The sequence below is a fragment of the Mobula birostris genome, chromosome 5 (assembly GCF_030028105.1).
Source record: "Mobula birostris isolate sMobBir1 chromosome 5, sMobBir1.hap1, whole genome shotgun sequence".
Lineage (NCBI taxonomy): Eukaryota > Metazoa > Chordata > Chondrichthyes > Myliobatiformes > Myliobatidae > Mobula > Mobula birostris.
The window spans coordinates 55,594,992-55,607,005 of NC_092374.1; the positions used below are offsets into that span (position 1 = coordinate 55,594,992).

Below are 12,014 nucleotides of genomic sequence, written 5' to 3' on the forward strand. Positions count from 1 at the left end.
ACCAACCTGCAGACCCCGTTTCTACCTCCAAGATCCACAAACTTGCTTGTCCACGTCGACCCATTGTTTCACTTTGTTCCTGCCCCACTGAACTCCTATGAGCATACCTCGAATTTGTTTTATACCCCCTACCCCCTCTGAGTTAGTCCCTTCCTACCTTTATCCATGACACTTCACACACTCTTGGTCTTTTCAATGATTTCAGGTTCTCTGGCCCCATCACCTTATGTGGAAGGTAACAACAACTGAGAGGCACTGGCTGTACTGGCTGCACAATTGTGCCACCCTTTTATGAATGATATTTGGAATGGATGGATTGCCTTTAAGGAAAAGTTGAATGGACTAGACTTATGTTGGAGGTTAAATGAGCAAAGGGTAGAGGTCAAGACATATACAATCTTGATAGATAGGGTAGATGTGGAAAGTATTTTTACAGTCGTAGGAGTATCTTGAATTTGAGGTCACTGTTTAACCCATTTCAGAGAGAAAATGTTTTCTGAAGTTTGCATATCTTTGGATCTCTTTCTCAGAAGCTGTTGCAAGTAGAATCTGAATATTTCAAGGCAGTTACATTGATGTGATAAGCAAGAAGATCCATAGTTTCCATGGGTGCAGAAGTAAGTTTACCATCACTTCAACCATGATCAGATCGAATGGTTGTTTGAGGCCAGCTGGCCTAATCCTGCTTTCAATTTGTATTCTTTCAAGTTAATCGGCAATTTTATTTTAATAATGTTAACTGCACTGGTTTATTTGCATTTATATAGACTGTATTGGCTTGCAGCAAATGCTGGGATTGTTTCTGCTGAACTATGGACAAGGTTCACATCGCAGGCCGTGCAACCATCAACTAAAGTACCTCAGCCAACTGAATCACACTCCACAGCTCAGCAGGAATTTATTACTTAAATTTATGTTAATTTTATCAGTGAGGTTCTTCTGTTAAGAACTTACCTGGGCTTTAGTGTTCGGAGTATTTCTAGATAATTGCAGGTAAAGGTTAGGTCAAGATTATTCTGCCAGCCTACATCATAAGGGTTTCATAATTATCAATTTCCCATAATTATCCTGACCTGCTCTCTAACATAATATCTGTTTAGCATCACTGATATGGCCAGTATCAGTATGTTATTGTCATACATGAATTCACCTCTGCAGTGTCAAAATATTGCAAAGACAATTTACTCATATTATGATAGCTTTGTATAGGTGACCATCTTTTATATGATTTACATTTTCTGATAATTTAAACAAATCCAATGAAACAAAAACAAACCCACAGTAAACCACTCCTAATCCAACATGAATGACTTATAATATTAACATTTCACGTGGAAATGAATGGCAAAGCATAAATATATATTAAAAATGTTGTATGATATCTGAAGGGTTACAAATTTTACAAGATGTCACAAAACTTTGTTTTCTTCAACATATGCCAAGCACCTTGCAATACAATGTATATCAACACAGGGAATTCTGTGGCATCATTTTCAGAAGTGGCAGAACTCAGGTTGACAATAAACCTTCTGATATTCTCTGTGCATGTGGTAATATTAGTAGCAATTGGTTTGCAATAAAAATGGTGTTGTAAAAGTGGACATTGTTTACATTAATGTTAAAGGTAGCAGATCAAAGAGAATCTTTCAGGCAAGATCAGCTCCCAACAAAGCCAAAAATAATTACTCTTATAATTCCGCAAATGCCATTTTAAATGACTTAGAAAAATCAGCATGAAAAATGTAATTCAGTTTTGCAATGAGGTGCTAATTTTGTAAAGGGATACTAATTTGTGCAATTGTATCACTGATTAAGATACTGTTTCTGATGGGTTTCTTGGCAAAGCAAATGCCTTGGATGGCTCAGGTGAGTAAATTTAAAAACAACACTCACAGAAGCACTGACACCAGGCAATTCACAGCTAAGTGTGTGATGGATCAGAAATGGCCAGCTGGTAATTGGAACTGGTATTTGTGCCACTGAACAAAGCAGGGTGAGGAAAATCAATTAAGAGAACATAGGGTGTGGTTTTGTGAATACAGTGATTTGCTGCTCCCTCTCCAAACTGAAATAGCACCTTCTCAGGAGGAAGAAAACTAAAGAAAAACATGCTCTTGTGAAATATTTAATCAAACACAATCCTAAATTAAACATAAAATTTACGAGGTCAACATTGTACATGTATATGGCAAAGCAAATTTCTCACAATAATCCTGACCTGCTGTCTAACATAATATTCATTTAATACCACTGATATAGCCAGTATCAGTACTTTAGATTCATGCAAGAATTTACCTCTGCAGTTTCAAAACATTGCAAAGACCATTTACTCCATTTTATGACATTCCATAGTCAAAGATAAACCACAATTTTCACAATTTTTAAAAGCACACGATTACTCGAGAAATATCAAGATTAATCTATTGGTTAATCATTTGGATACAATAAAGTTACTGCAACAATTTACTGCAGGCTTTACTAAAAATATTAACCTATTATTTGTACTTGTCCCCAAATGATATCTTTGGTTCCTGAACAGTTTTGGACAAGCCTAATAATAAGTCAAATTATAGGCACTTGATAAAATGTTTCATGTTGAATTGCTACCTTGTCAACTGCTTCCCACAGGATTAGTCATATTACGTATTTCCCACCCAATTGGGTACATCTGAAGTTCCCTGATCCTCGATAAATGAGAATTTAAAAATTGTCACTTTTTCCCCCCAAGTTGTACTAATGATCTTGCAGCCCTCAGTAGTAATAAATAACAAGTTCAACACATTTGATACAAAATATTGATACAAATGAAGTGCATAAATTGTACAAAACATTGAAAAAAAACATGAAAACACATTTTTAAATATTTTAAAACCAGAACTGCGTTTTTCAGAAAGAACCTGAACAGTTAATTTAAAACTTATTTCTTTGCATTAACCTTAAAACATGTATTTTTTTAATGTAGTGACCGATATAAGTTGAGCAACGCATGGTTTTGAACTACTTTATGCAAAAGAATTTTCAGCACGCAAAATCAGAATCAATTATGAGTACGAATCAGATGTTACAATACTGCTAAAAGCTTTCACAAACCAAAACATTTCATATGCTTATTTAAAGAAAATTCCAGAAGAAAATGAAGGTAGTTACTGCTATGTTTTGACCAAAGTGGTCGTCTCATTAATTTTCTGATACAGATTAAGCCAACCTCGGCTGGAAAAGTCCCATTATTATTCACATCAAAATGCCCACAGTTAATATTTCCAAGACCGTCATTGCATTTTCAAGGGGTTGTATCTGTTACTCTAAATTGACCTTGAAATTAAACCTACAGCAGCCATTAATAAAGAAAGGAGTTTGCTACTTGGAAGGTATTACTGTTGCTAGGAAAATAAATTCAAGTTTCAAACAGAACGTGAAGATGGGAGTATTACTGATAGGTCGTTAAGTACTTCGACACAGGAGGACTCGTCCTTGCAGTTTCCAACTATTAAACGTGATTGGCATGATTGTAGGAGACTCGCAGCGGTTGCCTCTGCCTGAATGGAATGAACCACAGGATCTTCCAGCGAGTGCCAAACACTTCTGAGAATGTTTGCTGCCAAGGCTTTCTGGGCTTCAATCTACAGATAACAACGTTAGTAAGAGGCAGCACTCCCACTAAGTTCTGCAGTCAGTTTAGAATAATAGTTTGACCAGTATAGTGCCACCAGCTTATCATGACTTGTTTACCTATTTAAAATTAAATCCCAACATTTTACCAAGTATGTTAAATTCAATGCACGTTTATTTTTAAATTAAGCATTTTTAATTATACTTTAAAATGCAGTACTTACAGTTGCATGTTTAAAAATGGTGGCTTTTAAGAGCATAAACATAAGAACAAAGTTAGGCCACTTGCCCAATTGGGTCTGCCCCACAATTTGTTCATAGCCGATTTATTTTCCCATTTTCCTGCTTGCTCGCCATGAGCTTTGATATCTGTACTAATCAAGAATCTACCAACCTCTATTTTAAATATACCCACAGACTTGGCATCCACAGTTCTCTGTAGCAGTGGTATTAGGTTTGTAAACAGGGCAGGAAAGCAAGTTAAAATAGCATTTAATTCACTTAGAAACAGACCTACATTGAACATCACTGAAAACTGAGCCCTTTAACCTTACTTTTCACAAATTTTGCAGTGTGCATTCTATACTGTTGATGTACTGTGTTCCTGCTTAATTAGAAGCTGATCTACACATAGAAAGCTAAAAGCACCCAGCAGTGTTAAAATTCTTTAATTTTATTGATTAGGCCATCCATTTATACGCTTCAAAATCATCACACACTTAAGTATAATTCTAAATAGTTAACAGTGGGTGTAACGGTGCTGAAAATGTAATGATCAAATCATTAGAATTAAATTATTCATCTTTAATATTCTAATACTTCTATATATTATACTCCTTCAAATTATAAAGCACATTATTCTGTACTCACATCTCATCTGGACAACTTGACATTCTTTCTATAGTTGTCACATCCTATTGGAAAACATAAAACGGACAGTATCAATGAGTGATCCAGCACTTCAGATTATATTCCTGAAGCAGAACTTTAAAATTATCACTCATTTACTCCTCCACAGTAAACAGAGAGAATCAGATTCGGGTTTAATATCACCAGCCTGTGTCATGAAATTGGTTATACTTTGCAGCAGCAGTGCAATGCAATACATGATAAACTATAGAAAAAAGTAAATTACAGTAAATATATACTAAATCATTAAATAGTGCAAAAAAATTAAAAAGTTATGAGTTAGTGTTCATGGGTTGAATGTCCATTCAGAAATCGGATGGCAGAGGGGAAGAAGCTTTTCATGAATTGTTGAGTGTGTGCCTCAGCCTTCTGTACCTCCTACCTGATGGTAGCAATGGGAACAAGGCATGTCCCAGGTGGTGGGGGGCCTTATTGTTGGATGCTGCCTTTCTGAAGCACCCATCCTTGAAGATGTTGTGGATTACTACGGAGGATAGTGGCAATTTTATAACTTCTGCAGCTTACTTGAAAGATTATTTTTAGGAAAAGTAATTCCCACATCCTTGCACTCAGTCTAAATGATTCTCAACATTCTGATTTTAAAATATTCACTCTGACCAGCCGCATTAAAATGAAATCCATCTTACATTTCTGATACTGGCTTTTTATTTGACTCAATGTTTATGCTACCAAGTCCTCACAGTGTACTTCAGGCAGTTGTTGCCCTTCAGTAACAGTTATTTATCACTCCCATCTGCGGCCTGCATCAGGTTCTGCACACAGATGCCTTCCAGACTTGGCTACTGATCACTGCGGATAAAACGCTTACAAAAAGAAAAGAGAAACAAATGGCCCAGAGCAACAGAAGAAAAGTAAGAATACGTGAAACACGGAAGTTGAGTTAGCCTACAACATCTGGTCCTTACAGGAAAGCTGAAGTATCATGGTCATTGTGTGCTATAGAACTAAACTAAAGTAGACCCGGATAAATCCGTAACCAAAGCTTTTTCTCTTCGTTTTGACCCTCCATCCACACTGAAACGGTGTTTTCCTCCCCTGAAAATGGAGATTTTCAGAAACGCTCTCCAGAGTGAATAAATCTGAAAACGCCCAATATCCGGCATAGCGTGTACGGGGTAACCGGCTATTTTTAAAACCGCTGTCATGACATGCCGGAACAAATGGTGGTGGCAGCGCGGTATTTCATTGTTTTCTTGAACGCAACCTCCAACACCACAACAATATCTGACGATAGATGTGTAACAGCCTCATGTAACATTGTATGGAAATACAAGATAACACTGATGAAGACATGTTTTATACATTTAACAAGGTGCTTTATTAATGTATTGCTTGTGCAAACATTCAATAGATGCAATTGTCACTTTTGCCCAGTAACTCGTTTTATTGCACATGTTAAATACAGCAAAATAATACACAAATATATGGCAAAAGTAAAGGCAAACAAATGAGGTAACAGCAAATTTCACTTTTGTTCAGTAACAAGCCTTATTGCATTTGTTGTAGCTGTCGTCTCTTCCATCGGTGAAGAGACTATGGATGGCTGTAGGAAATGTTTCTGGACAAACGCGCACCAACTCTTTCGTTTGGCAATTTCCTTTTAAGTTTTTCTAGTCTGTAACTGGACAAATGCGTACCAAGTATACTGTTTCCTCTTCGCTTGTTTTCTGTGTGTCCTGCGCATGCCCAGTAGGAGGACATTCACCCAAATATCCGTTTTAGTGTGGACAGAGATATTGTTAAAAATGCCTAGTGTGGACGCCTGTCGTTTTTACGCAAAACCGGCGTTTTCAAAATTATCCGGTCTAGTGTGGACGTAGCCTGAGTCTGCATCACCTATCAACACTAATCCTATTTTATTCTCGCATCTACTCCACTAGATTTTAACACTCATCTACACTCTGGGGGGCAGTTTACAGTGGCCAATTAAACTTCCAATCTGCACACCTTTGTGATGTGGATGAAACTTGCACTATCACAGGGAGAACGTGTAAACACCACACAGACAGCACTGGAGGTCAGCACTGAACCCAAGTCATAAGAGCTACAAGGCAGCAACCCTACCAGTTGTACCAATGTCCAGCTGGAGAAACCCCTACGATGTGCTCTATCTATGGCAAATGACTTCTGAAAGCAGCAAATTACAACATACTAGTAAAAACTGTAGAAGACTGTAGTTTCTACAGACTTTCAAAGTTCCGCTGAATTTAGCAATAACGTGAGTTCCTTCCACAATAAAACTGATGATTATTGCTTTTACATTATTGTATTATGCATCCACTCAACCAAACTCTAATGAGGACAGAGGGGTGTAAAGGGAAGGTCTTCCCTATCCTTTGAATACGGACTTTCACAAAGTAAAAAAAAAATGTGGAGCAGTGGTATGTGAGGGGGAAAACAGAACTAATGAGTGACATGCCCAATTAACAATTATTATTTTAAAATTATCTGAAAAAGGATCTTCTTCCTGAAACAACAAACAACACAATCAAAGTTGCTGGTGAACGCAGCAGGCCAGGCAGCATCTCTAGGAAGAGGTGCAGTCGACGTTTCAGGCCGAGACCCTTCGTCAGGACTGCTACTCCCTCCATCAATGCTGCCTAACATAGAAACATAGAAAATCTACAGCACAATACAGGCCCTTCAGCCCACAATGCTGTGCTGAACATGTACTCACTTTAGAAATTACCTAGGGTTACCCATAACCCTCTATTTTTCTAAACTCCATGTACCTATCCTGGAGCCTCTTAAAAGACCCTATCGTATCCACCTCCACCACCGTCGCCGGCAGCCCATTCCAAACACTCACCACTCTCTGCGTAAAAAAACTTACCCCGACATCTCCTCTGTACTTACTTCCAAGTACCTTAAAACTGTGTCCTCTACATGTTGTGCATGCAGAGCATTTGCCATTTTTCAATCAGGTTTTCAGGATCTGCATAATTTTAATTTTCATTAATAGTTGAAGCAGTTTTCTGCATTGAAAAGACAAGCCCTGCCCCCCATTCTATCCCATCCCTTTTGCCAAATGTAAATTAGGGATATGAAGAAATTAAGCATACCAAAAAAAAGAGAAATATTTGAGACTCTAATTTTAATAAATGAATAAAACAGCCAATGTGGGACTTATTTAACATAAGCAGCTCTCATCATTTGGCGTGGGTGGGCAGGAACATTGGGTCCGATCAGGCAGAGGCAAGGTCCTAGGGGCGGATGTCTTTTGTTGTATTCCTTCTACACTACGATTCATAAGTCTTGTTGTATACGAGTTTCACTTTGCAGTAGTGAGAACGAGGTCTGTGCAAGAGTTGGAATCATTGAAACAAGGAAGCATCAATGCACGTTTCACTTGTGCCAATAAAAAGAAGGGAGATTTAAGAGGAGCAGTCATTGTTGGAGTTGACAGAGTGAGAGTGGGATAGAGTAAAGAAGTATTCTAAATAAAGGATGAACTAACTGTGGTTGACAAGGGAAGTCGTAGTTCTCTTTCAAGAATCACTAAATTCTGGAATGGTTCTAGAGGACTGGAAAATTGCAAAATCACTACACTCATTAAGAAGGGAGGAGGAGGGCAAGATGTTAGAGTCAATCATTAAGGATGAGGTTTTGGGGTACTTGGTGACATGGCCGAAGTCAGCATGAGTTCCTTAAGGTGAAATCTTGCCTGGATAACCTTTTGGTATTCTTTGAGAATATAATGGGCAGGATGGACAAAACAGAGTCAGTGGATGGTGTTTATTTGGGTTTTCAGAAGGCCTTTTAAAAGATGCCGCATATGGACTGAAGGTTGGTTGACTGACGGAAGGCAAACGGTGGGAATAAAGGAGACCTTTTCTGGTTGGGTGCTGGTGACTGATGCTTTTCCACGAGAGATAGTGTAGGGACAGCTTTGCTTCATATTCTATTGTCAATGATCTGGATTGCAGAATTGATGGCTTTGCGGCCAGGTTTGCAAGTGAGTTGGAAAGGTAGTAGTATTGAGAAAGCAGAGAGTTAGGAGAAAGACTTGGACAGATTAAGAGAATGGACAAAGAAGTGGCAGATGGAATACAGTGGAGAGGAGTTTTAGTCTATTTTCTGAACAGAAGAAAATTGGAGTTGCAAAGTGACTTGGAAGTCCTAATGCAGGATTCCCTAAAAGTTAGCCTTCAAGTTGAGTTACTAGTAAGGAAGGAAAATGCAATATTAGCACTCATTTCAAAAGGCCTAAAAATATAAAAGATATAACACTTAGGCTTTATATCGCATTGGTCAGACTGCACTTCATTATCGAAGTATATAAACATTATACAACTTTGAGATTAGTCTCCTTACAGGCAGCCACTTGGAGTATTGTGAACAATTTTAGGTCCCTTATCTAAGAATGGATGTGTTGGCATTGGAGAAGATCTAGGAGGTTCACAAGAATGACCCCAAGAATGGAAGTGTTAACACATGATGAATGTTAGATGGTTCTGGGTTTGTACTTGCTGGTGTTTAGAAGATGGGGTCGGGGAGAGAATCTTATTGAAGACTACTGAATATTGAAAGGCCTACATGGAGTGGCCATGAAGGTGGTGTTTCCTATAGTAGGAGAGTCTATGATCAGAGGGCACAACCTCAGAATAGAAGGATGTCCCTTTAGATCAGAGATGAGAAGGAATTTCTTTAGCTTCATGCCAGTGAACCCATGGAATACATTTCCACAGAGAGCCGTGGATGCCAATTCACTGGGTCTATTTAAAGCGGAGGATGATGGTTCCCAATTAGTGAGGGCATCACAGGTTACAGGGAGAAGGCAAGAGAATGGGGTGGAGAGGGAAAATAAATCAACCGTCACTGAATGACAGAGCAGACTCAATAGGCCGAATGGCCTAATTCTACCCCTATGTCTGATGATCTTATGGAAATGTATTCAGCAACACAACTTGTAGGCGTCCGCAAAGCCGTGAGACAGAATAAACTTCAGTCAAAATTTTGGAGTCACTAAAGCTGCAGTGTGAGATTCAGATACAAGGTGACTGCTGCTCATTCTACTGAGGAACCTATGACATTATTCACCTACTCTCTAGTATGTTATGATCTGTGGGTTTCAACCCAAAGAAAAGAACGGCTGCAGTTACTTAGCACTTTTGTGCAAGGATGTGTATTCCATCAAACTTACAAGAGTCAGTGAAAATAGCAAAAAGAAAGCGGCCAATATTTACAAGATATCTACCAGAAAACATAATTATAGCTACATACTATGTCCAGTGTGAACTTCTGGCAGCTCAGTCTCTCTCTCTCTGCTCCAAGAGTGAACCGCCCCTTTTTTTAAGCCACCAGGACATACCAATTTTAATTACCCATAAAGTTAACTTAAGACTACACATCAATTAGAATATGACGCACTCCAATGCAATTACAATCACATTACAAACTAAACAGAAGTATTGCCCCTAAATACAATATATAAACAACATGCAGACATTTACACATGCCTATTACTAAAGAAATGGAATATTCCACTGTGTATAGCAGGAAAGGCATCATAAAGCCAATCCATTATAAGAATGTTATGGGGTGTGGATGTGTGTGGGGGGGGGGGGGAGGAGAAGATAGTGAAGTGCGTACATTCAGTGCAACAACAGCAGAATGACAGGACAATGTGTGTGTGCGTGTTTGCGTGCATGTGTGCGCATATACCGAGCGCTCTGTGTCACAAAGTATCATGGTAGCATCCATTTGCAACCACTTCCATGTTGGAAAAGTCATGCTCCAAGCTTTGTGCAATATCTTATGAAGTCTGTGCTGAACCCTCCAGTAAACTCTTTGAAATTGAATATACGTAGGTTCTGCTGACTTGCATTTGTAGCTTGTTCCATCAGTACCTTCATCAAGTGCATGGAAACGTGGACAAAGATGCCACTGACTAATTGTCATCCAAGTTATCTTTTCTCCTTTCCCTTTGTACCGACTGCAGGAAAACCTAACGCAACACACAGAAAATGCTGGAGGGACTCAGCAGGTCAGGCAGAATCCATGGAAATGAATAAACAGTTGACATTTCGGCAGAGACACTGAATGATGTCTCACCAACTTCAGTTCACAATCCCAATTCCATCATTTTACAAGCAGTGCCAAACTCTGCGCTGCGTGCTATGGAAATCTTGTGCTGCATGGCCAATACTAGTGATCGGCTCTTTGAAATAGGAAAGAGACAAAGATCGGGCACAAGAGTTTTTCAACCAACTGCAACTTGCAAACAAGAGAGAGTGTAGATCATGGGACATGATTGGTATGAGAAATGCTAAGCATGCAGCTATTGGAGTCTTTTATTTTAGTTTTGTTATTGGCTGTAAATGAGAGTTCTCAGCTTAAAGATGACCTGGCTACATATCCATTCTAAATACTTTTGTCTTTTTAAAATCGGTCTATCTATTTGTAGTTTGTGTGTGGAACTCTCTGTAATGGATTGAAGTTCTTAGAATTTAGAAAGACACCATTCATTACAATGTGCCCAGCAGTTCAATGTGTCCAGGTTAATTGGATATATCCATCAAAAAAGTAAGTCCTCCTCTTATTTTCTTCCTTCAGATGTCCATCAAATATTTACTCAGGTCCTTCTTGAATATTGTTTAAATCTGTTTCACCTAGTCTTTTGAGCACTGCAATCAACATCATTGTGACACCCTTCATAAAAGAGTCTTGTCATCATCTCCTGATTCTTTAGCCATTCCTTCAAATCTCCAGCAAATCCAGTTCCTCTGAAGTGGAAAAAGCTATTCTCATAATCAAAAATGTTCACGGTTTAGCATCACAGTGTGCTGGAGGAGTTCATCAGGCTAGGCAGCATCTATGGAAAAGAGTAAACAGTCCATGTTTTGGGCCAAGACCTTTCATCAGGATCCTCATATTAAATCTCCTTCGTCTTCTTACCACAAAAACAATCCAACTTCTCCAGACTTCCCAGGTTGCAGAAGTCTCTCATTGTTCACACTAACCTAATAATTTTCCATTACGTCCTCTAAAATTCATGATATCCTTCCTAAAATGCAGACCTAGGACTGATAAATTCTTAACCAATGATTTATAGTGGTTTAGGACATTTATAAACCAAAGGAATGTTTATAACAAAAAGCAGAAAATGCTGAAAGAATTGAGGATAACAGGTAGCATCTGCGGAAAGAGAAACAGTCAACATTTTAGGTCTTTGACCCTCATCCCAATTCCAACCCTTTGGTATTGGATGAAGCGTCACAAACTTGTGACTGTTGACTGCTTCTCTTTCCACAGATGCTGCCTAACTTGCTGAGTTCCTCAAGTTATGCGTGCTGTAGTGGATTAAGAACACTATTTTTGTACAATTATAGTACAATACTGTTATGAATGCCTTTTTTAAACTTCTCATGTTCATTTGTTTTATTATGGACGCAAGAGCCTCTACAATGCCATCTCCTACAGTGCATTCATGAACTCTCTGCCATCCCACCTAGTTGTCACCTACCATTAAGCTC

At 38.6% G+C, this 12,014-nt stretch overlaps 1 protein-coding gene across 5 annotated transcripts in view; it reads right to left on the bottom strand.

The window, feature by feature from the left end:
* Positions 1–2,111: 2,111 nt before the first annotated feature.
* The window catches only part of zdhhc21 (zinc finger DHHC-type palmitoyltransferase 21), a 76,147-nt gene continuing 66,244 nt past the window's right edge, over positions 2,112–12,014 (bottom strand). For all 5 annotated transcript variants that reach the window (XM_072258031.1, XM_072258030.1, XM_072258033.1 and 2 more), the window contains 2 exons: positions 4,480–4,523; positions 2,112–3,620 (listed from right to left, as the gene is read on the bottom strand). In XM_072258031.1, coding sequence (XP_072114132.1) covers positions 3,488–3,620; positions 4,480–4,523 — 177 coding nt within the window. In that variant the 3' untranslated portion in view covers positions 2,112–3,487. The remainder of the gene's footprint in view (positions 3,621–4,479; positions 4,524–12,014) is intronic.